We start from the raw sequence: 26,642 nt of genomic DNA, 5'->3' as shown, positions 1-26,642 counted from the left end.
ATCAATTAAATTACCAGCATGTTGGCGGTGTGTGATTCCCCCCTCTCCCTACAGCGCTCCCCACGCGTTCAACCAATGTGATGATTTGCAATGCAATATACCGTCTGCAAAAACACAAAACCTTTCATTTACTGTGTGCTGCGGGGGCGTCGTTCTCGAGACATAATTCTCTCTCTCTCTCTCTCGCTCTCTCTCAAACACACACAAATATGAATGCACACCCAGACAGGGACATACACATACACACAAACAAATTAAACACCAGCTATGCTGCACCAACAGTATATGTGACGCTCACTTAAATTACAGTTTTATTTTTTTCCCCCAAAACTAAGCTAGAAAGAAAGAAAGCATTGAAACGTTCAACCAGTCAAACGCTATTCAGCTACACGCGTGCGTGCGTGCGTGTGCGTATGTGTGTGTACGCGCGCACACCCGAGCATGTGGTAATTCTGAAGCTCTGGCTTTAGAAGGACGGGGGTAAATTGTAGGGGCTACGCAAAGAAACAAATCTTTTAACATCCACCTCTCATGAGCAGATACTATGCAAACACAGCCTGAATGCAGAGTGGCATATTTGTTTTCAAATAGTTTTCAAGAGAACATGTCATACAGCCTTTCATGAACGTCATCCAATGCCTGGGAGTCGAGAGACCACAATAATAATTTGCCCACAAGCTGAGCTCAGATTTGCTCAGCATGCAAAGTCCTGAGCACACACTTACAGACAGTGGGCCCGATTCATCAAGCACTTTACGGCCAAATTACGCCCCTATTTTGATTTTACCGGCATTCCCAAGTTGGGGTCAGATTCAGTCTGGGATTTTGAAGCTAAGACAGAAATGTAAGCCAGATTTAGTCACTTTATTTACCCTATATTTATGACCAGATTGATGAATCGGGCCCAGTATGCCTAATTGTGTCCGCCAGGCCGAAAGGCATGGCTGAGACTATGTTTTGCACCCTGTCCGTCCATCCATGTGTCCGTCCGGACGGATGGTTTCTGTGACAGCTGATCTCTGGCACCATTGGCACGATGGCAGCGTTTGGTCCATTTTGAACAAAATGCCTAAAATATTAAACCCAGCGTGAGATTTCTGTGAAATTTGACATGCACATTCCCACCAAGTCGAGGAACAAATGCCACTCTTTTCACAGTGGCCTGTTATAGCACCACCAGGAGGCCACAATAAGCTACCTGATCTAGCGGAGATCTGTGCTCGGAAGAGCACTGCTTCTAGTTTATACTTGGTTGCTCAACGTGCTCACAACAACGTGATGTGAACTTGTAGATCAGCTATTTTCTGTGCGCAACAACCAACTAAGTATACATCGGGCCATAAGGGTCAATTTTTACACTATTTTACAAACTCAGGATTTTGCGGCATACAATCTTAAGAGGGCAGGACAAAAGCGATGTCAGGGCTTTGATGTGCAGAAAACAGTCGGCTTGTGCGGAGTAAAACCACGCTCAACAAAGGGGAGGGAAGAAGAAGGAAGAGAGGGGGGAGGAGGAAAAACACACAGATGCATCTTTTCAGGTGGGATAAAGGGGAATGTTTTGTGTGTCAGGTGAGTAAAGGAGCTGGGCACCGGCTTTTATATACATCTATAACAAGCAAGCAAAAAATCCTATGAATACACAAATAACTCCAGACTAAGAGGAGAGAAAAACAACAACACACAACAAACAAGCAGCAGGATTGCATAGTATCATTTCATTGTTTGACAGCACGATCTTCAGTGTATTTTGGAATCATGTCAATTTGCGTTTTCAGATATTTAACCACTTGAACCGCCAATACTTAATAAACTTGACCTTTCACTCTGTACTTAGTCTGCTCTTTTTCCCCTCTTTACGAAACACCTTGCGGAAAATAGCCGATCTACAAGCTCACAACACCTCGCAGCGCGAGATCTGCTATTTTTGTCTTAAGTTCTTAGAATATGGATGCTAGGGTTCAAATGGTTCATATAAAAAAGGAGGAAAAAAGTTTCTTTCACACAAAGATTTGGAGGACCCCCTGTAGTAACTCTGAGGACCCCCTGTTGAAGACCCTTGATTTAAATGCTTTTTGATTTAGAAATGTTTATGTTTTAGTAAATGGAATTGCAAACATTCCACAATAGTTTGTTCATCAGGTGCTCAACATACTGTACAGTAGCTGCTGTTTAGGTGTTTAGTGCTGTCAGACAGAACAGACAGTGGATTGTTGACATTTGCCCCTCATCTGCATGTCTGAGATGACTGGGAGGCTCGCAAAACACATCAGAAGCTTGTGTTAGTGAGTGTAACTGTTGTTCATGTATATCACTGATCGTATTGTATAACTGTTTCCTTCCTAGGACATACTCTATGTGGATAGTGTCCCTCCTAGCAACCCTTTGTCAAGCTCAACTGCTGTCCTAATAAGAAACCGAACCAAACAAAACACAGGAGACGAGACATAACAGGTAATATACAGTAACACACTTACTGTACAAAATCAGCTGAAGTGAAGGCTTGACTGGAGAGGACATGAGCTGATATGGCAAGAGGATACAGTTTAGCTGGTTAGCCTCATTACAATTCCATTCAAGATCTCTTTCTCTCTCTCTAGTCACACAACTGTTCCTCGGAATAATACTACAAAATGGAATTCTGAGACGTTTCCATACGGACTCCTATCATCAACAAAGTCTGGGAAGTAAACTTGATTCTCGAGCTGTGGCTTGGGATAACCCCCTTATAGAACGGTGAAGTGAGATGAGCCAACGTGCACACAGCAAAGCCACAGAGGCCCCTGAGGCACTAACCAAAATACAGAGCAGCGGAGGGGGGTAATTTAGGGCTGTCATCTGTCTCTTGAGATAAATGGTTTGTGGTCAGGTAAGGACCTCATCAAGGCAAACACTTATCTGAGAACAGTACACATCGATCTTCCTCCATGGATCACTGGGTAAACACATGCCCCCGAACCAAACCCAACCCAACCAAACCAAACCACCAAGACAGTTTGACCTCAACCCACATGTTCCAGGGAATGCCTACTAACACACCGAAAACATATGATTAGGAATGTGTCTGTCGGAACACTTATGTTCCTTCACTTTACTACAGACACACCAAAGTTGTTTATGCCCCAAGGTTCTTTGGTGAGATTGGTGACATGCAGTAGGTACACAGCAAATAAATAAATGTGACATGGAAACATATGGAAATATTTCTTGGGTAAACATGTACATGTATACTCATCTGGATTCAGTTGAGCTAGCTTCCAAGTCAGGTGGGGAGGAGGTCAGTTGAGTGTGTGCGCGTGCTCGCACACGTGCGAGTGCCATAGAATGTGATTAAAATGGGTTGTTAACTCTCAATGTGTGAAGCTCAAAGTGAGGAATAGAGAGAGACTGCCTATTTTAGCTCATTCTGTAGCTGTGATATCTTTTTTTAAGAGAGACTTCCTTTGCATAACACAAAGCTAATCATGGGACTTATGGAAGGAAGGTGATTACAGAAACTGAGAAAAAGAGAGAAGGGGAGAGAGAGGGAAGTGGCAAGTAAAAGATCAAGTGAAACAGTGTAATCTACAAGCTCTACGAGCTCCGTAAATCATCTATTTCCCATAGTGTTAGCCCCAGAATAGGGACACTAGGGTTCAAGTGGTTAAATCCTAATTAGGTTGCCAGTCTAATTATCCATAGTGAACCTATAAATAATTATACAACTGACTGTACAATTGATTCGTCAAGTCAGTGGGCTGGTAGGTCAGCAGATAATCAATAACCTGAGTGGCTGATGATTGCATGACATGTCAACCGAACAATACGGCGAGCAAACAAAGTAAACAGGAACATCCAGTAGGCTACAGTGTGCTTGGACAACATCCCATTTAACCCCACAGAGCTGTATTTGTTGAAGCACTGAATCAAGCATGTTCGAGAGCCACATGCTGAGTATGAGCCAGGCGCTGATGAGAGCGCCAGACGAGCGTGCAAAGCACCTGTGGGGATAAAAACAACCCCAAAGGTGAGATCGGAATACACTTTTAAATAAGTGAACCAGCAAATCTTTGTCTCCGCAAACCCTGCAAGGGATTTCCTCCTAACAGAGATGCACTGAAAATTAATATCTTGCCTTTTCTTTTATCTCTTCTTTTATTTTATCTTTTTATCTGGCTATATGCAGCCCATCCCTAAGTGGTGCATGTGGACTATGGAGGCGGGGACTTGTGCTCTGTGTGTGTGTGTGTGTGTGTTGTGTGTGTGTGTGTGTGTGTGTGTGTGTGTGTGTGTGTGTGTGTGTGTGTGTGTGTGTGTGTGTGTGTGTGTGTGTGTGTGTGTGTGTGTGTTTGTGTGTGTGTGTGTTATGTGTGGATGCAGCTGCAGTGTTTACTGAGGAGATTTTAATATCGTCAAGCTACTGTATAAAGGACAGCTCATGCAGTCGAGAGAGCAGAGTCAAGAGTGCAGTGTAACAAACATACACACATCATGCGCAAAAGCAAACACACACACACACACACACACACACACACACACACACACACACACACACACACACACACACACACACACACACACACACACACACACGTAGTATACATCAAATTTGCAATTTGACACACTTCATCTTCATCAATTCTTCATCAGCCTCTCTTATCGGTGCATCTGTCGATGCGACAACCGTGCACCGTTGCGAGGAGACCCCACATGCACCCAGCAGATAAGACAAGCTTGTGCATCAGATGAGGGGCCTTGTTATCCAACACACACACTCACTCTATTGTTAAAAATGTAGGGAGTAGTCATCTCCCATGGCGTACCTGGCAACTGGGTCATACAGGCTGAATATTCGCTGACAATGAGCGTGCGCGCGCGCGTGTGTGTGTGTGTGTGTGTGTGTGTGTGTGTGTGTGTGTGTGTGTGTGTGTGCGTGTGTGTGTGTGTGCGTGTGTGTGTGTGTGTGTGTGTGTGAGCGTGCGTGCGCATGTGTAGAACCACACTTTCATGTGTTTACTTCCTCCAAAACAACAAGAGATTAGCACAGGATAAACACACCTGGAGGGGTTGAAATTACATAACGTGTCTCAGCCCTGCACCTTGGGGACAAAACACTTTACATACCATTCAAATCCTCCGTGTTTACTCTGCTTCACTCACTCTGGAACCCATCAGTGGTGGAAGAGGTACTCACATGTTTTACTTGAAGCTGTGATGACGAAAAAATAAATAAATCAGGCTAACTCTTTGGCTAATATTGTTGATACACCTATGAAGGAGTGTCAATGACCGGATTGAGTGTAATGGAAAATGTAGATATTTTTATGTTGTGTGGTGTGGTGTAGTGTGGTGCTAGAGCTGTCAGTCGAAAAGAGGCTAAAGTGTACTCAAAGTACCAAAAGTAGAAAGTACTCATTGTGCAGAATGAAAATAGCAGATCTACAAGCTCACAGTGCGTCGCGATGCAACGCATTGTGAGCTTTCAGATCGGCTATTTTCAAATGGCCCAAAATGTATATAGGGCTGAACTTTGGTTTGTAATAATCAAAATCTACAAAGTAACTAGTAAATAAAAGTGTTAAATAATTGTAGTGGAGTCAAAGTACAATATTTGCCTCTGAAATGTAGTGGAGTAGAAGTAAAAGTACTGAAAATTGGAAATACTCCAGTAAAGTAAAATAACCTCAAAATCATACAAAAAATAAAAGTACAGTACTTGAGTAAATGTACTTAGTTACTTTACACCACTGGAACCAATTTTTTTACACAGCAGGAAAGGAAGAAAGAAAATCTGGTTGCCGTTTACGCAACCTCGAGACATACCAAGGCCACCATGTTTAGTGCTTATGACGTGTACATGTCCAAGATGATGTGTTGAAAGTGTTTGGTATGCTAACCAACAGTCTACAATGCAGGCATAATAGCGTTTTTATTATGGAAGAGCCATTCATTGTTTAAAATAATGTCCTTTACACTCACGCAGTAAGCATAATCATCCTTATGTGCAAATGGCCTAGATCATAACACTTCAACCAAGCATGTTTGGCAGCCTGCCTCCATTCGCAGTAACACTCTCCACAGTAGGGCAACTATGCAAAGTTCTTTGAAAGAGGCTGCGACTGTGCCCTGCAAATGAACAGTACGGGTCAAGTGAGCATCCACAATAATAACAACAAGAGAGCTGAGCCAGTGCAGGCTACAGAATAAACAGGACTGCACCATGAAACACATATCATGTTAGAACTTGCACGCTGAAGCCGGAGTTACTATATACTGTACTTATGGTTGCAAAATAGCATATTCAATGTGTCACGTTGCGTTGTGAGCTTGTAGTATTCATAGATTATCAATAAAGCAAAATTAAATCTCAAGACTGAAAAATGTATGACCAAGTCCTAATGCGATTTGTGATACTGTGTGCACACACACTCCTTGGCTGCCAAACCACAACCTCCACCCCTCATTTCTCACATCTCTTCTAGCGCCACCATGATACACGGTCGCTTATCTCCTGATTAGGGAGTATTACTGGTGATCTACCGGTACATACAGCCAACCAAGTGAATTAATCAAAAGGCTTTAACGTTTGCTTTTATGAAATGTACGAGACGAGACCATTAGGTTTTTATGGAAGATATTTCTGACACATTGAAAGCTTGTAGATCTCCTATTTCAGATGGGCACTTCTATGTAATCCAAATGGCTGAAATCAGTTGTGGCGACTGAGTACATTAATCTATGTGTATTATTTTCGCAACACGGGCATGCCACTAAGTATAAATCAGGCTATAGGAAGACACTATGACCTTATAGGAGAACAACAATGCATAGCTATTATCAACTATGGAATAATACACTGTCCTATTAGCCCTGATGAGCTTTTCTTTTCTTTTCTCTTTCGTCTCCTTCCTGTGTTTTGTGCCAAGAATTGATAGGCCCTGCAACTGCAACTAGCCCAGAGCGATCCTGGCTGTGGAAGATTTGGGTCTAATGAGAGAAATCTGACACAGGTTCGTGAGGAGTTCATCTGCCTCTTTGTTGTGAAGCCTTTGGCTTAAGCTTAAAATGCTGTTGGGTTTCATGTTATTGTGTGTGACATTTTGCAACCTCTATTGTTTTTTTGTTTTGTTTTCTCCCCCTATCTTTTACAAATTTGTCGATTACCATCTCGGTAGCATCGGTTATGATAGTAGGCTCTGAGCCCGTAACCACCCTAAACTGAGAAACATTTTGGGCCCAGTCTATTCCATCTTAGCAGAAGCATGCTGTCAGAACAATTACACAATATCTCCGTCTAGAGTTTAGGTCACAAGGCAGATTCAACTAACTTCATTTCACAATTCATGTCTGATGAAGCCTCCAGGTATAATCTATAATATAACCTGGTATATCCTGGTTTCTATTAGCGTGAGGCAGCTACATGTACTTGGACATGGCGCTAGTTTGTCGCAGGGACTTGAGCTCAGAGCCAAGCCAAGGGAGGCATCGGTCCCATTTTTATAGGCTTTGGTATGACCCGGCACGGGAATTGAACCTCAAGACACTCTAACCACAAGGCCACTGGTGGTTAGAGTCACCGGTCCGACAAGTCTACGCTAGCCCCCTCCCCCCCCCCCCCCCCACGACATCGCATGATGATTAAGCAGCATTACCCACTTTTCCTAATGATGAATAGCATAAGCTTCGATGGGGCATGATATTTTGAGTGGTGCTCCTGGAAAAGGAGCACAGCTCCAACATCTGGCTTCATCCAAATTTTGTTGTACGCCGCCCAGGGTCACATTGGCCAAGCATCGTGGGACGCTTAATAAAATTAACTCATAAATGCTGGGGTCTACTGTAGGTGTGATTGCGACCGTCAGGTCGCACTTACTATCAAAACCTCCACAAACTGTGAGTCAGTCAGTCAGTCAGTCAGTCAGTCAGTCCGTCCGTCTGTCAGTCTGTCTGTCACACCTCACACGTCACACTATTGCCCTGCTCATATCTCCGCAACCGTTGCCCCGATCCATGCCAAATTTTGCACACACACTCCTTGCCTGCCAAACTACAACCCCCAAGGACCCCCGGAGCTCCAGGGACCACCCCAACGGGGCTGACCACCCCAACGGGGCTGCTCACGGGGAATTCCCGGGGACCACCGACTCCTGGTGCTCCAGAACGGATGCCAAAGTGGTGGCGCCCCCAGTGGAGGACCCCCTCCACTGCAGCTCACATAAAATGCCGTAACTCGGGCTAGGAGCGTCCGGGAGAGCCGGGGCCGGTACCTATTCGTCCGCCAAGGCAACGCGGAGACCCCACCCCTCATTTCTCACATGGCCCTCTTCTAGCGCCACCATGAGGCCGATTCTTGCAAAACACATTTTTGGACACTGCTCCTACAGATTTTGCCCTAAAATCACACAAATCGGTACACACTATGTCTACACTCATGTCATCAACATGGATCTGTCCCATATAGCGCCACCATCAGGCCGATTTTTTCAAACACATTTTTGGACACTGCTCCTACAGATTTTGCCCTAAAATCATGCAAATCGGTACACAGTATGTCTACACTCATCTCATCAATATGGATGTCCCATATAGCGCCACCATCAGGCCGATTTTTTGAACCACATTTTTGGACACTGCTCCTACACATTTTGCCCTAAAATCACGCTGCGACCTGACGGTCGCTTATCTCCCGATTACCCCCCGGCTCCACCGGGCGCGTCGAGCGTCGCGTCAACGTCAACGTTGGGAATGCTCCCGTTTTAATCAATGAAGGGTGCTCCACTGCCGACGTCGACGTCCGCGTCGGACGCTCCCTTGACGGCGTCCAAACTCAAAAATCGCCCCGGTTCAATTTTTTGACGGCGTCCACAACGTCCAGTCATGTATAAAATATGAATAAATGCTTTGTGTATTAAATGTAGGCTATATACGTGCGTTTCTGCTGTTGGCTATCCATTCACAAGGGTGACTAGATGTCACAAATGTAATTATGTAATTACAGCGGTCTACTTTGATACAATTATGTATAAACACAACAGGCTATAATCATGACAAAACAAAGTGGTCAGTGGTGCATTGCTGCTCTCTGCTGTGAACATAGTGTGCTCTATACGTTCACATTCAGGTCACGAATAGTTATTCCTGTTTGAAAGTGATTTTCATGTTGTTTTGGAAATGGGCTATATTGGCCATAGAATGAATACCTACAGTCACAGCCGCTGCGCTGCGGTGGAGCCGGTCGGACGTCAAAGTGACGGCGTCAATGACGCCGTCAAGACGCAGAGCAGCGCGACGCCGCCTGTGGAGCCGGGGGGTAAGGGAGTCTTACTGGTTACTAATACTACTTTTGCATTTATGGCAAGACAGACAGTATGAGACCATAACCTGTGCCTGCTGATTCTCATTACTGCTACCTGCTACTGTATACCAATTCCCTTCAGACAGGCAAGCACCCAATCACACACACACACACACACACACACACACACACACACACACACACACACACACACACACACACACACACACACACACACACACACACGGAGAACGCTTAGATTAAGTTGCTCCCTCACACACGCGCGGCGCGCCGGCGCACGCACACACGCACGCACGCACGTGCACACGCACACGTCGCGCACACACACACACACACACACACACACACACACACACACACACACACACACACACACACACACACACACACACACACACACACACACACACGCGCGCGCGCGCACAATGTAGACACATCTCAGGGCAACTTCTTTGTCATACCATCATGTCAGGATGATATGTCTACAAGCACAGAACAAATTCAAAAACACTAGAACACCCATACAGACATGCATTTTTTAGTTTTGATATTATTTTGAGTCTTTCACCACATCTAATCAAAGATCCCAATCGGAACATGCAAGCGCATTGCCAGGGCATGCGGAGGAAGGGCAGAATGAGCACACGTTCTGTACAGCACAAATAAACAGGTGAATCTATGACACACTTTCTGTGATGGCTTGGTTTTAACAGCGAGAGAAATGAATAAGCCTAGATGAGGATGAGTGCCAGTCTGACTATGCAGCAAGCCTGGAGGTAGTAATAAAAGGCCTGTTATGATGGATTAGGTGACACTGTCTCACACGCACGCACACACGCACGCACGCACACACACACACACACACACACACACACACACACACACACACACACACACACACACACACACACACACACACACACACACACACACACCCACACACACACACACACACACACACACACACACACACACACACACACACACACACACACACAGGCACTACTTAACTCCTTCAGTAAATTCCTCAAGCAATCCCAGACAGGCTATCCCATCTGTCAGGAGAAGAAGATGGCAAGGATTAATGTGCAGTCGTGTGTGTGCACACGCGCGTGTGTGTGTGTGTGTGTGTGTGTGTGTGTGTGTGTGTGTGTGTGTGTGTGTGTGTGTGTGTGTGCGAGTATGGAACTCTCCCAAGGACCCATGGGGGTCCCCGGACCCAGTTTGAGAACCAATGGTCTAAAGGCCACTCCCCAATTAGCAGTTGCAAGGAGTTGCATTGGTTTGGACTGGCCTTAAAGGTGTAGTTCACCCCCAAAATGACTTTTTTTTTTTGTATTTGTCACATTCCTAATTTCCTAAGACAATAATTTGATTAATAAATGTACCCCCTTTGATTCCAAATGCATTTGGGTCCCCATCCGGAATCAATGAGGGTAAATTTACTATAATCAATCTTTTGTCTTGCAACAAAAACTAAAAACTATTATTGAACTCAAGTCTCCATGCATGGCGTGAGTAATCAATAGGGAAAAAAAGTGAACTTACAAGTAACAATAGAAAAAAAACTTGGGGGTGAACTACTCCTTTAAAACTGCAAGGAGTTGCGACTGGTTGCATTGGTGCGCTTGGCTGGCCTTAACAGAGGTCTATCCACAAGTTTCCGCGGGAGTTTACTGGAGACCATCTGGACCAAACTTCCGGGTTTAACAGCAGACATACAAGCTCACATCGCGTCGCAGATGCAACCCGTTGTGAGCTTGTAAATCGGCGCCGGAAGCTCGGTACACACGTCTGAGCAATGCACTATGGGGCGTTGGAAACTCGTGGATAAGTGCATGAGGGCTGAGACAATACATTATGCTTAATTGAGTTACACTGAGTTAATTACTGTATACTAAATACCTGATACAAGCTCACAATGAGTCACAGCGTGATACGTTGTGAGCTTGTAGATCTGCTATGTGCGGTGTGGTGAGGTGGAGGTATGGTATGATGCACCTATTCAGATACTCAAGAGTCTTGGGTCGGTTTGAGTAGCTTCCTCAAATCCTCAAACTTATATATTTATAGTTATAAATTACTAAACTAAGGTTTTCCAGTAAACTTTGGAATGCTTCATTTAATGGTGTAGCCTATTATATATTTTGGAATAATCTAATACACTGAAAGTAATCTGATTACAATACTTGCTAGGTTACTAGCATGCAAGTAATTAGTAATCTGTTTTACCAATTACATTACCAATGTAATCTTCCCAAACTTGCTCACGCACACACACACACGCACGCACGCACGCACGCACGCACGGACACACACACACACACTACACGCACAGCGTACACAATATTCTACACACAGACAGTCTCTCACACGCACAGTCGCACACACATACATAATCTCTTCTTACCCTTCAGTGCTACAGGCTAACTGCTCTCACCCTACACAGGGTATAAGCCTTATCCCTGATTTGAGGTAAAGAAATTAAGGCAAAAAAATAAAGGGCGGTTTCAACGAACAGCCAGCTGCTGATAATAGGAAAAAGGAGTTTGCATGACCTTTATCTTTGGCGTTAAGAATGCAAGAGTTAAAAGCACAGGTGATGATGAAGTGAGGTTTTGAGATAACGTTCCCGACCTGAGACTTTTGGCCACCACAGGAGTGTGCTAATAATAAACACTGATCTGCATGAAAAATGAATATCGAGTAATAATACATTTTGAATATGAAAATGTACTTTTTTTCCTGCCTAATCCACTGCATTGCATTTCCTCAATCACAAAAAATCGAATAAACTGGATTCCGCACTTCACTTGCAGCCAGCCAGTCACATCTCTTTCCTCTGCGTGTCTGTCTGCCCTCACTGACATGTAAGGCACACATCATTTTGCTTAGCACTACTTTGTATACATTCAAATATTATGTTCTGTTGCCTCTGCTGTCCATCTGTCCATTGAGAAGTCGCCAAAGGGCTCTGTATTTACCGTGACAGAATGAGGGGTGGGCCAGCGGGTGAAGATGAAAGCATGCATGTGTGACAACAAAGGACATTGTAATAATAAAGACCTTTGAAGATCTGGCCTCTAATGGTGTTCTTTTAGGGAGGGGGGAAAACCACACCCACTTCAGTCCTGTCGCCGTGTGAGTGTGTGTGTCTGTAAGGGGGCAGGGAACTTAGGGCAAAACTGCTTCATAAGCCAAGCTGTCACTTAAAATGCAATGTCACAAGAGAAGGGGTGGACAGAGGGTGTAACCTGGCCTGAAGAATACCTGATTGTTAATTGTAATTTCATTTCACGTTGTGTAATGTTACATATTCATGCACTCTGCACCTCACTTGGCGAGAGACGGAGACAGAGATGGAGTAAAAGAGAGGGGTGCGATAAGTCCACCTTAATTGACTGAAGCCAAACCTTAGGTCAGCAGATGGTCAATCACATAGAACCTCCCATCTCAGCTCCCTGTCCATCAGCCAGCCTCAGTGCCACTCATTCTCCCCAGGCCTCCTCCAAACTAGTTTGACCAACTCTTCTAGGCAAAAGGTTCTCAAAAGTCAAGGGTCCTTGAGAGGGTTCCAGGAGGGGGCCCTGTCAGAGTTAGTGTCGAAGTAGCCTCGGAAACCCAGACTTTTATTTTTTCGATAGTGTCGAAGAGTCCTTGAGCAAGAATGTACTTGTGGCCAGTGGTGTAAAGTAAAGTACATTTACTCAAGTACTGTACTTAAGTACAAATTCCAGTACTTTTACTTCTACTCCACTATACTACAGAGGCAAATATTATATTTTTACTCAACTACATTTATTTGAAAGTGTTAGTTACTAGTTACTTTGTAGATTTTTATTATTATTACAAAACATTAGCCACTTCAGCCCTATATACATTTCAGCCATTTGGAAAAAGCCGATGTATAAAGATTTGTAAACATTTTATACATTTGAAAACTGCATATTGGTATTTTATACGTTTGGTACCTTTGTACTTTTATTCAAGTAAATTTGAAATCTGGACTTTTACTTTTACTTAGTATTTCTTTCTACATTGCAGTATTGATACTTTTATTTAAGTAAACATTAGAGTAATTTTTCCACCACTGCTTGTGACAATTCTAACAATTATGTTTCAATATGTTTTCATATCAGGGCCCCATCATCTATAGAATAACTTAACCACTTAAAAGTCTATACTTAGTTTGTCCCTGGGGACTCTATACTGTACTAGGCCCCCTCCTGTTTTCGTTCTACACTAAAATATGTTAGCCTCAAATAGCAGAGATCTACAAGCTCACAGCGTGACACATTGCGGTGCATCGTGAGCTTGTAGATCGGATATTTGTTGCTCATCAGCACCCCTGTTCAGTACTCACTACAGCAGTGATTCCCAAACATTATTTTATGAAAATAAAAATGTGGAATTGTTTTTAATTGATTGGAAGTTGTGACTTTTTTGTTCAAACTTTTTTAAATCTATTGAGAAAAAAAAATATTAATAAAAAAAAATATATATATATATATAATTTTATTTTAGAAAAAGGAAAGATTTACTCGTGACCCAAACATGGGTCCCGACCCGCTGTTTGGGAATCTCCAGTGTTCCTCCATATGGTCCCGTACCCAACCATCTACCGTCCCACGCACCGTGTCCCCTCCGGCCAAGCCCCATGCACACCCTGCTAGGGCCAGCTGACCGGTCGCCCCCCGCCGTCAATACTTTGTGTTGTTCCATTAACCACGTGTCTGGTTGCTCTCTGACCCCCCCTAACCCCTCCAGGCCTCCACCCCCAACACCACCCATACTGTGTTAAGGTTCAGTCAGTAAACAGGCACCAGGCTCTGTCTGGAGGCTTACAGCACAACACCACCAAAACAGCTTAGAAACACCTGACTCCTTTCAGAGGGTAACACTCGGCACTACTTGCTGGCTGATTATGTTTGTTGTCAACACCCCCCAGATTCATCATGCAAGCACTCTCAGTGTTTGTGGTTTTGAAAAAAAGTATGGGGGAAAGAATCGTGTCATGAATTAGTATGACTATAATAATATACGGTAGTCATATTGTTATAAGAACAAACAAACAACAACAAAAACCTGCCACTGAACAAATCAATCCATCAACCAACTCATCAACCTTTATTGATGTGTGGCCACACAGCTATTCTGTAACTGGGTGACAGCGCGGGTCATGGTGACAGAGCATGACAGATAGCCAGCTGGAGCGTCTACTGTGCCCTCTGACAAGAGGGTGACAAACGTCTGGTCTGGTGTACACACCATTGACCATGTCCAAAAGGACCTTTGTTGTTTAATGATGTTGAAAAAAGTGTTTAGGTTTTTATGAGTGACAGAAGGGGTTGGTGGGGGATGTCTCTAATGATAATGTGCATGGGTTCATGACGAATCGTTTGTAAGGCTTAGGGTCTAAATTAGCCCCATATAGAACCTCACCCTCCGCTGCATACTGTTGTGCTCCGAGATGAGGTCCTACCGGGGTATCCCCGGGCTGGGGTAGAACGCCTCCACGGTGAGGTAGAAAACACTTTTCCCGAAACTGTATCCAAAAAGTAAAAGTGGATCCACGCTCCCAGACTATGGTTTTCCATCCCACGGTACATAAAACATGCACTACGGCATGAAACAACCGCTTATATCGCTAGTTTTGTAATGTTCATTCAACCGGAACTCCCCCGGCGGCAGTTGCCACTTGCCACCTGCGAGTTGGCACCTGCCGCAGGGGGCTTTTCCGAATTTTATGAGACTAAATAAGCGATTTAAACCGTTTCCCAACGCCGTAGTGCATGTTTTATGTACCGTAGGATGGAAAACCATCTGGGAGCGTGGAACTACCTTTACTTTTTGGATACAATTTTGGGAAAAGTGTTTTCTACCTCACCGTGGAGGCATTCGGGGAAATCCCGTTAAGGCAACCCCCGATAAGGCAACCTGGGCAAACGTACTGCCCGGGTCTCCTACCGGGATTTATGGCTCTTTGAAGTGAGCCGGGTCTCTGGGATCCGTTCCTTTCAAAGAGCCGTTCAAAAGACTGGCTCATTTTAGTTACTTTGTAGAATTCTAACATCAACCCTATAGCCTATACATTTATTTCGGACACATAGGTACATATACCTGCCATTTGAAAATAGCCGATGATAAGCTTAGTCTTTTCTAGGATCTCCTTTTAGTAGACCTTGTACCAGTGAACTGTACCGTCATGAAACTGTACTTTTTCCTATGCAAACTTCTTCTAATAAAGTCTTCAATCAATCAAATAGGCCTACATTTTAATACCATACTTTTGTACTTTTACTCAAGTACATTAGCATTCCAAACTTCTACTTGTGGCAGAGTATTTCCACATTGCAGTATTGATACTTTTAATTAGGTAAAGAATTTGAGTTCTTTTTCCATTACTGTTCATTAGAAAGGAACGGCTCCCCACTGCAAACCGGATCCCATCGTTAATTTCAAAGAGCCGTTCAAAAGACTCGATTCGTTCACGAACGTCCCACCTCTACCATAAACCCTGTTGGTACACTTGCATTTTGACGCGCCCGAGGCATTCTACCCCAGCCAGGGGATACCCCGGCAGGACCTCATCTCAGAGCACAACAGTATGCAGCGAAGGGTGAGGTTCTATATGGGGCTAGGTCTAAATACATCCTGAAACACATCCAGATTCCCTACTTGCATACAAAGAAAGAAACAATAACACTTCTTCAGTACTCAGCAGCAGTTATCGTCAGTACGGACGGTAAGAAGGAGTTTATCCTGACAGCCAGAGATTTGTTCCCAGCGCCTGCCACCAAGGTCGCAGCTACTGTGTGATGATGAAAGCCCAGAGCAGATAACGCCACAAAGGGAGGCTTCAACTTCAGAGCCTGCAGCTTGGACTTAAACTCTCCCCGCTTCTGGATAAAGCAGAACCCTATCATTAGCAGCAATACCGCAGTGAGCGAGCGAGCTTGTCGACTGGCGGAAATCGCTGCAGATAAGAAACTCTGCAAGGAAAGCTCCCTAAACCCACATTGCATGTAAACCATAGGGTCTGTGTTTAATAGATTAGCAATTTGAACCCGCTTTGTTTCAAATTGCCCCCAACCTCACTGCTGCAGCAGTGATAGGTAGTGGTCAGTGGCTGAACCAGAATCTGTTTTTCATGAAGATACTTGGTATGGTTCAGAGAAACATCACAGAGGGCCGCGGCTACGGCTCATCTGAGGTTTCTTTTGGTTAGTTTGTTTTTTGGTACTTTTTCCACCGCATCAACAAAAATTGCACAATTAAGCTACAGTTGCACAAACACTCACACAACACATGAATTTAACTACGCAAACATTCAGAAAGAAAAACATCAAACGTGTGCTAGAATGCACGTGTGCAAGGATGCATGTGTGCACGCGCGCATGCACACACACACACACACACACACACACACACACACACACACACACACACACGCACGCACACAAGCCGTAAACAAGGGCATCTGTAAAACCACAAATAAGCAGAATCGGCAGACAACACCATCAAACTGATCATATACCGGTATCTATCACTCTTGGTCATACTCACTTGTCTTGTTGCACTTGACTTTGGTGAGCATCTTGTGTGCCAGGAGAAGATCTCCATTTTTCACTGCCACCAGCAGATCTTGTTCTTTCCCCATTACTACAGCCGTGACCACAAGCACACGCACGCACACACACACACACACACGCACACGCACGCACACACACACACACACACACACACACACACACACACACACACACACACACACACACACACACTACTTATAGCGGTCAGCCACAAAACCAATGTTTCTATCCTTTCACTTCTGCTTCACACAGTGGGTCCAGCTGTACTGAGAAAGTGTTTTCCATAGACGTGCCCCCCCCCCTGCGTGATACTCGAGTTTCTAGAAAAACACCCAGATCCTTCCTTGCTGGAGGACAGAGCCGAGTTAATGGAGGGTGCAGACAAACGTCCACATGTGTCTTTCAGTTGACATCCTACCACGGGCAACTTGTGAGCTATCACGTCACCGATCCTATGAGGCCATCATACCGCTGGGTTCAGCAGCTGGGGAGGAGGAATGTGAGGTAAACAGTTCCAGGCTGCGGCCTTCCCTTGTTGTTGGAGCTTGGTCCCATTTCCTGACATGGGGTCCTCCGTGCATGGAAGTCCTGGTCGTTAGATGCTGAAAACCTCTCAAGTTCGAGAAGGCCCAGTTGAGGTTTAGTCGAGTTCATTCATTTCACTCATAGCCTCAGTGGAAGTGGATGGTGCAGCTGCCTGGCCTGACATCACAGAGAGAATGAAAAAGCAAGAGAGACAGAGAGAGAGAGAGAGAGAGAGAAGATAGAGGGATAGAGAGATGTCACATTGTCTGAATGCTTTTATTACCACACAAAACACTAATTTATTTCCCATGGCTGTGACAGTCTGACAGACATTGGCATGTATAGGCTTCCATGTCTGTATAATTTTGGGCTTTTGAAATATAAGCCCTCTAACACCCTTTTCCACAATCATAAACCCCCTGTTAACTCCCCCACGTCACAGGATGACTGCTAAGTCTTGAAATTGAGTTGTGAATTCATAACAGAAAAGCAACACAGACTCAGTTTCTTGCATGTAAGGGATTACGGGTGTCCCTTTAGAATTGACCCAACCTTTGTTTGCTTGCCTTTACGCAGGAAACCCAGCCAGTAAGGAATGTGAACTGTATCTGTGGATTTTTCCATTCAGGAATAAGGTGTTAGCCTGTGCATGTCATTCCCTTAACTTTAAGGAAGCATCTTTTCAGGCAGAGGGCTTTCTGGCACTCAGCCCGTTTTCTTTGTGGGGGGAAAAACACAACGTGGGTTCCTTATTTGTCCTCCCAAAAGGCAAACTGAGGCAGTGCTGACCTCAGCTTCACAACCAAGCTGCCTAAAGCATCTATCACGTTGGATGAGTTCAGAAATGGTACTTATGGGAGACAAAATAAGCAAGGATCATGTCGCAAAGTAAAGAAAATAAATAAATAAAAAGAGGAAGAAAAAAGTGGGGTCTCTGTCTGACAGTCAGACAGACACAAGACACAGGCCTTCAATTAAAACAGGTGTTTCTGTCTACCGTATAAAAGTGCAAGATATTGAAACTCTAAGCCAATGTAAAGGGCAGGCATGCACAGTGTTGCATTCTGCATTCTCTGAAAGTCAGCATTTAATCACTTAGGCCCTATTTTATACTTGGCTATTCGAAAACTGATAACACAAGACCTTGTATAGTAGGCCTACATCTGCTATTTTCCAAATACGATTTTGAAAATAATATAAAAATATATTAATATTTTGCTTATAATGACCTGCCCAAAACTCCCATTTGAGTAAGAAATAATTGAAGCAAAGAATAGCCCTATCGCTTACAATTGAATTTATTTGTTTTATGCTAGCCAGAGACAAAAACAAAAAAGAAATCTCTTTCCAAAAGAGGGAAATTTACAACAGAACTAATTCAGCTATGGGTTATTTTTACCATTCTATCTTATTCTCTTGAGTTTTGAATGCTATAGTATACTTAGCATGCACAAGCAAACAAGAGCAACTGCCTTGTTGGGTGGCTGGCCAAGCTATTCCTCCTTAACACATTATTTATTATGAAGCAGTGTAGCCTTGGAGTTGGAGCAGATGCCAATGCAAGTATTTGCACTGACACATGGTCTAAAACTAGACAGGCAACCTTGCCAATGTAGTAAACAACTGCATAGCCAAAATGACACATTCCCGATTGTAAACACCAAGTCCAAATTTGGTGTCAGACATATTGCCCCAGAATTGACTTGTTAACCTGAATATCTCTTGGTGGCAAAAGCTAACTGGGCAGGGGTCCATTTTGGATTTGCATAGTGTAAAAACACAAATAAAAACATAAAACTTGATTGATACCTCCTCGAATCAGTGCCACATTTACTTCATTTGTGTTAATACATGTTAATAGATAAGTGACGTGTACAGTCAGTGTAACGTAAACACTTTGAGTAGGCTATAGTTGATCTCAAAAGTTGTAAATCACTACTGGTGCACTGGTCTCTGAGTTTAAAACCATGGCAATAGGTTCAGTCACAACTTAAGTTAAGTTACACCGAATCAAGTTACACCGAAAGTTATTGGTTTGCTTGCTTTAGCTAAATTAATCCAAAACCATTCTGCCCAGACTGCCCCGTCTGTCTACTGCCATGTGTCATAGTCATACTACCACCAGGCACACAGTAGTCTGTCTATCCCAATGGCCCATAATACAGTTTAGGATAAGTAGCCTATTTTTTCTACAATGACTATCATATAAATGAGGTCCAGTCTCACCTGTTGTGTACAATGTTAGCAAGGCGTTGACAGATGCATGTGCTGCTGCAATACAAGTTGAGCAGCACTCGCACGTTACCAAGAGACGGGAGTCACTCCGAAGATCCTCTTGTGCTCGTTAAAGTCAGATAGCTTGGGAAAGTCACAGCTCACACTTTGCATGTATATATAGCCTAACAAAAGATTTGAAGACATTTTAAATATCTTGTTAATAATACCAAAACATCCTCTCGGTTCCTTCGTTGTACTGTAAATGAGACTCCAGCGACTCCACACACAGCGCGCACCGCGGAGTTTTGACAGCTCAAGTGCGCAAAAAGGCTCCTCCTTCACCAACCCCAGTCATCAAAACACTGGCTCAATTAAACGATTAATTAATTAAGTAATGCAATAAGGTCCATTAAACAGAAAACACATGTCACAATCATCAAATTACTGCGGATGATAAATAATTCATGGAGAGATTAACTGATGAAGTGATAAGTGATAAGTTTCAAATGCCTGTTGTTGTGGTTACTGTGGAGCATAAAACAATAGTTCTTTGGCGACATCTGCTGGTATAGAATTGTACATTTTATTTGTATTAGCAGCCTAGATTGACAAGATGTATAACTTTTCCCATAATAATTGCCATTTCCCTGACTCTTTCCCTGAATGTATAGCCTACGGTCTAAACAAAGAACTGACCTTGATAGGTCTGAGAAATATATATCATGGGACAACTTGCATTTAAATCTAAATCTTGCCAACCACATTTTGCAATCTGTGATTAAAATATGATATATGAGTGACAATAGTTTAAAGGGCTGAAGTTTAAGGTGCAAGAACATAAATAACATGTCAGTGATGTAAATGAATCAGATACACGTACTCTAAACCTCTCTTTATTGATGGTGAATAGGGATGGGACGATATGAAAATTTCATATCACGATTATTGTGACAAAAGAAATTGCGATTTATTATATTATTGCGATAAACAAAATCCATTATCCTGGGGGGGAACATTTGCCAAAAAATAGCAGATCTACAAGCTCACAACGCAGTACCTTTTACCAATTATAGCGGGTTTAATGGTACCGGATATGCAGCTCGGCAAATAAAAGGTGAATTGATCCCAGTGCATGACGGAGGACTATTTCACGATAAATTAAATCTCCACGATACGATTATCGTGAGTGTTTTTTATCACGATAATGTTACATTCAGATCATTAGGCGCACACATTTCATGGGATTTCTTCATGTGGACTTTCACCAACTCGGGCCTACTGAAAGCCCTTTCACAGATGGAACATTTGTAGGGCTTCTCTCCTGTATGGGTCATCTGGTGTCTTTTTAGAATCCCAGCACTTTTAAAACATTTGTCACAGGTATTGCATTTATATGGCTTCTCCCCTGTGTGCATTCTCGTGTGGGCTGTGAGGTAATACGACTGAACAAACCCTTTCCCACATTCCTGGCATTTAAACGGTCTCTCCCCAGTATGATAACGTACATGTATTTTCAGCTCCGATGTTGACCGGAAAGTCTTACCGCATTCCTTGCATGAATAAGGCCTTTCCTGCGTGTGTGTCAAATCATGTCTTGTCAATGAGCTGGAACTTCTGAACAGTTTACCACAGTGTGAGCATGGATATCGCACTCCGGCATGTATTTTAGCCACATGGAGGTCTAAGCTTCTTTTGAGTGCATAGGCTTTACCGCAATGTTCACAAGAGAAACATTTCTCCTGTGTGCTGCTGTGACAACACAGCCGGTGAATCCTCAAGGCTGCGTTGGACTTGCAGCCCTTTCCGCAATCCCAGCAAAGGTACGGGGCCTCCTTTGTGTGAGTCCTGTCGTGCAGTTTCAGTGCTGATGCATAACTGAATGCTTTTGGACACTTCGGGCATTGGAACGGGAGGTCACCTGTGTGAACCCTCTCGTGTCTGATCAGGCCTCTGAGGTCTGTGTAACTACGCTCGCAAAACGAGCAGGGGAACGGGCCGCTGAAGTCATGTACATCCACATAGTGTTGGTTAAGGTCTTTAAAATCACTGAAAGTCTCATCACACTTGGTGCATGAACGTGGCTTGTGCCTCAGATTGTGCGTTTGAAAACGTGCCATGTCTGGGAATGATCTATTACATTCTGCACAATAAAGTGGATTATCCCTAACTTTGCATTTCCTAAGCAGCCTTCTGAACTCTTTAAGAGCCTCCGCCTGTCTAAGATCGCTGGTCTTTGCATTACATGCAGTTATGTGCCTCCTCAAATCATTGAACTTGAACTCTACCTCACAATAAGGACAGGGGTAGCAATGCAATCTCATGTGACATTTCATGCTCCCAGTTACTGTTCCTCCACAAAGGCTACATGCTGTCACGCCATCGATTTCGCTCAGCTTGGTGGTTCCTGGTATGTTAGGCTCTTGATGTGCACAACCAATGCTCTCCTGTGATGAGGACTCAACAAGCTCATTGCCAGTTGGAGCTTTGTTGGCTCTAAACAATTTGTTGGTCATCTTTTGGTCCTCATTGTCAAATTTCACAGAGGAGCCCTTGCATCCTTCTGAATGCCTCTTTAAACTATCGGTACAGTCTGAGTGGGTCTCCATATGCTTCAACATAAGAAATGGATAAGCAAAGGCTTTGCTACAGAGTTTACATTCATGAGGTCTCTTGCTAGTTTTTCCAAGAGTCTTGGTGGTGACCTCGGGTTCCTCTCCTTCAGCTGGGTTTTCCTTGTGTGCAGTGACATCATTTTTGTTCTCAAGCAGTGATGGATTCAGATCTTGTGTATCTGTCAAATGGCCAGCGTGACCGAGTGGCTGCCTGTCCTTCTGCTCCATGGTTGGAGGAACTACCGCTTCGGAAATGCACTCTCCCTGTCGCATCTGACACGCTTTTTCATGAGTCCTCAACCTTTGTGCACTTTTGAAAATACCGTCACAATTGCTGCACTGATAAGGTTCAATGACAGGATCAATAACTTCACCCTGGCTGAGCTTTGGGATTTTACCCTCTGCCGTTTTGGGCATCTCCTCAGCCTGTAGCACTGTGATTCGGCAAACGTTTAACTCATGTCTTTTCAAGTCATACTGGTACTGAAATAGTTTCTTACACTGCGGACACTGGTATGGTCTCTCCCCTGTATGGGTCCTCTGGTGCCGCCGCATATCCGAGGCTCTGCTGTACGTCTTTCCACATGTAGGGCAAGTCTTGCTTATTGATGAGTCTTGGGGACTACTTTTGGACTGCTCATTCTCAGATGTTACCATTAAAACTGCTTTCATATTCAGACCTCTATTTTGCCTTACTGGCCGTGGGGACGCTGCAATTATTGGCTCGAGTCTTAGCACTTGCACAGTTGGTGTATACAGTATGGGAGAGAGGATCACATGCCCACTGTTAATCACATCACTTCCTTTTTGTGTGCATTTTTCCACCTTAACGGAGCTTGATCCACAGCTATTGGAATAATTGTTGGAAGCCGTTATGTCCGCTTCTCTAGTTTCCATCACTGTGGGCACACTTTCAGAAGAAGCCTTGTTCTCTGTGAGCCCTATCCCCTCAGCAGTTATTTCAACATTATAACCAACTTGAACCTCAACAGCACAAGAGTCTGATTCCACATTATCACTGTTCAAAGACCCAAAATGTTGAATGGTGCAAGCCAATTGTTCTTCTACTGCCTCATCACTGATAAGCGAAGACTGATTCTCAGAATTCTTGAGTACTGCATGTCTTCTTTCTTCTTTTTCTGTTGCCAATCCTGAGACTATTGACTCTTTTTCCAGCGCTGCAGATTCAACAATAAATTCTTTGCTGAACGAGTCCATGTAATCAGTCAATACATTTGATTGTAATGCTGTCTCTTCATGTGCTGTTGAGAGCGGTTCCATTGGAGGGAGACTGAGAGCTGTACAGATACTTTCACCAACTGTTAGATTCTCTAAAAGAAATTAAAAGAAAAATCAAAAGACAGAGTTAATTATATAGTAGTCCGTTTTCAGAATTGTGTGAACCACACATACACACTTTCTAAATTCAATTCAATTCAATTGGCTTTCTCTCTTTCTTTCCAATCAGTTAATATCATATCAATACACTCTCCAAAACCATCTTGTCATGACATTCTGATAAATATAATTAATAAGCATAGCTGATCAAATATCAGATACAATTAGCTTAGCCATTGTAAATTTATTATGTTTACCATTGTCACTGAGTTGACAGAGCTCTTTTTGATAAGCTAGAATAGATTTAAGTTCCTGAGCTTGTGGCAAAGACTCCATGCATTCCTCCAGAACAGAAGGAACTTCGTTTAGCATACACGTAACCTGGAAAGAGTGCAAAGACATGATCCACATTAACCCTGGCATCCCTATTTTGGGCATGTCATTTTCATGAGAATCTTTACTCATTTTGTGTTGTTAAGACGAAGTACAAGTGCTTAAGTGGTTAATTTCAGTGCTACATCTGTTTAGTGAAAACCCTCTAGATTGTATTATGAACTGTTCTTGTACTACCTGTTGACAATTTGGGACAGTAAGCAACTTCTCAAGCTGGGACAGGAATTTCCCCACAAGCATCTGAATAGCTTCATTATACTTGGGACCAAATTTCACTGGAAAAACATCCTGAAAATGAGCAATAGATCCATGTCAAGTGGCCTTCAATTGAAAATGTAAGAAAACATACCATGTTTAAGTTTAAAAGACAGACACACTAACCTGGAAGAACTGCTGCCTCTCATCCTGGTTTTTAATTAACATTTGAATTAGCCCCAAAATGTCTGATCCGTACAATCCATGCTCTGTATCATTTGTCTGAAACATATTGCATTTCACAAGTCTGTTAGGCCCTGTGCCCATTTCATGTTAGTACTCATTAAGTATCAGTAACATAGTAAAACACACCTCGGCATTCCATAATGAAGTGAGTGTCTGCAATCTGTCCAAATGTGGCTGAATTACTTTTGGGTCTATTGTTGACTCTTGGTAACACAACTCAAGGATCAGCTGAAAAACAAAGAAAGTGCGGTAAACTTAAAAGAAAATAAATCATTTTAAGTGCAGACACATTTGCCTTCTGTGCCTCAAGTGATTCTGTGCTTAGATTGCAATAGTGCTGGGAAATATGCGGATACGCATATGTACACTGTCTGCATGTGACATGATATTGTCACATTTCCTTGAAACTTCCTTAATTACACAATTTAACAGTGTGGTGGAATTTATTCATTTACTCAAATCAGACTTCTGAGCAGCACAGGGCAAGTTACACAAATATCAACAGAGACAGAGATTCTTTTGATTAATTATTTTCAATCACATCATTGAAAGATAAAAGTAAAATCATATTTAGAATATCTCAAATTGTTATTGCTAATTTAAGAATAATCTATAATATCCGACAATTAAATCCATTCTTTCTCACAAAGTACCTGTGTGCGAAGGCCAAGACTTAGCAAGGTCCTCTGTCTATGGTTAAGTAGTTCAGGGACAATCCCAGTCATGAGTGTAACAAAGTCATCCAGCAGCCCATATTTGGTGACAACTTTGTGCTGGACAGTGTGCCACATTGCTGCGGACGCCAGCCGCAGCGGTGGCACCAGGAGACGCAGGCAGGGAAGAGAAAGGGGGAGATCTGTGAAAACACAAACACACACACACACACACACACACACACACACACACACACACACACACACACACACACACACACACACACACACACACACACACACACACACACACACACACACACACACACGAAGGGAGAAGAATCAGAAGATTTGATGGAGAGGAGGTGGACACGTTCGTTGGGCATCCCTAGAGCGCCGTGTTGCGCGCATCATTCCTGCGCTAGTAGCGCTACTCATTATGCAAAAATGATAAAACTTACACATGCATTGAGAAACCTTAAAAAGGCAAATAATACTATGTTGTTTCTACTAAACAAGGTAGTACAATAAGATGGCAATTCACAATTTTTAAACAACAACACACTATCCGCCCTCGCTTTCCGCAGAAAATCTACTGCAGTTTTCAGAGGTTATGAAACGACGCCATGTCGCTTATCGCGTCACTTGACGGGATGGTGTTTTTTACTGGTGTTTCAGTCCGAGTGTGGGGAAAGGGTGCGTTCGGAAATGCGCACCGGACTGCGCGGGCGTTTATCGTGGGCTTGCCCAGGCCTTACGGCCTGGGCATAAATATAACGATTGCATTCACCACGGCTTCGTAACTCGCGCGGCGCTCCGCCGGCCGCGCGGCCCTGGCCCGCTCTTCGCGGCCACTCGCGCCTGCGGCGCTCGGGGGCGAAGAGCAGGACCAAGGTCCGCTGGCCTTCGCGCCGCTTGCAATGTCGTGGACAATAAAACGAGCGCACCCTTTCATACACTCTGACTGAATCACCAGTAAAAAACACTCTCTCGTCACTTGACAGGGAGTAACAAAACAGTCTGACTCTGTAGTGTAGTCTGTACACAACAGGTGCACACAATAACGCACACGTGTGTTACCTTTATGCCCAGTAATATGTTGCATATTTCAACTTCAAGTGTGTTCTGTCACGAGCAGTAAGAACAATAACGAAGCTATTTCAGATGACGGTGTCGGCGACGGACTCCGGAGACGTTCGGACATATTTAGAGGTAGCACCATGTAGCACAGGAAGAAAGAAGGCGGAAGAAGAACTGTCAAAAGAAAACCCATAGCTCGGAGGGATCATAGATATGGGAGAGATTGTCATATTGTGATCATGTGATCTTTTATACAGTCTATGCATTTGATTGGCTATTTGGGTTGTCAGGCAACGGCTGAAGCATGGAGACAACGTCCATTCCATAAATCATAATGCTTTTTTACTAATTGGACAATATTTAATTGCTGCATACACATTTGGCTTTGTAATGGATGTTGGATCCTCACGTTGTCAACAAGAAATTTAGCCAATCACAGCACAATCGTCCCTCCGGGCTATATGATGTAAAAGTTGTAAACGCTTTAGTGGGCAGC

General features: G+C 43.6%; 1 protein-coding gene across 1 annotated transcript in view; it reads right to left on the bottom strand.

The window, feature by feature from the left end:
* The window catches only part of LOC308303006 (caskin-2-like), a gene marked incomplete at both ends in the record, with an annotated part of 70,650 nt that extends 53,695 nt beyond the window's left edge, over window positions 1-16,955 (bottom strand). The window contains one exon of the mRNA XM_080747325.1: window positions 16,862-16,955. Coding sequence (XP_080603451.1) covers window positions 16,862-16,955 — 94 coding nt within the window. The remainder of the gene's footprint in view (window positions 1-16,861) is intronic.
* Window positions 16,956-26,642: the final 9,687 nt, after the last annotated feature.

The sequence above is a fragment of the Nannobrachium achirus genome, assembly GCF_963921795.1.
Source record: "Nannobrachium achirus genome assembly, chromosome: 18".
NCBI classification, from domain to species: Eukaryota; Metazoa; Chordata; class Actinopteri; order Myctophiformes; family Myctophidae; genus Nannobrachium; species Nannobrachium achirus.
The sequence above is the reverse complement of the archived record's forward strand: the minus strand, read 5'-3'. Positions and strand labels throughout refer to the sequence as shown.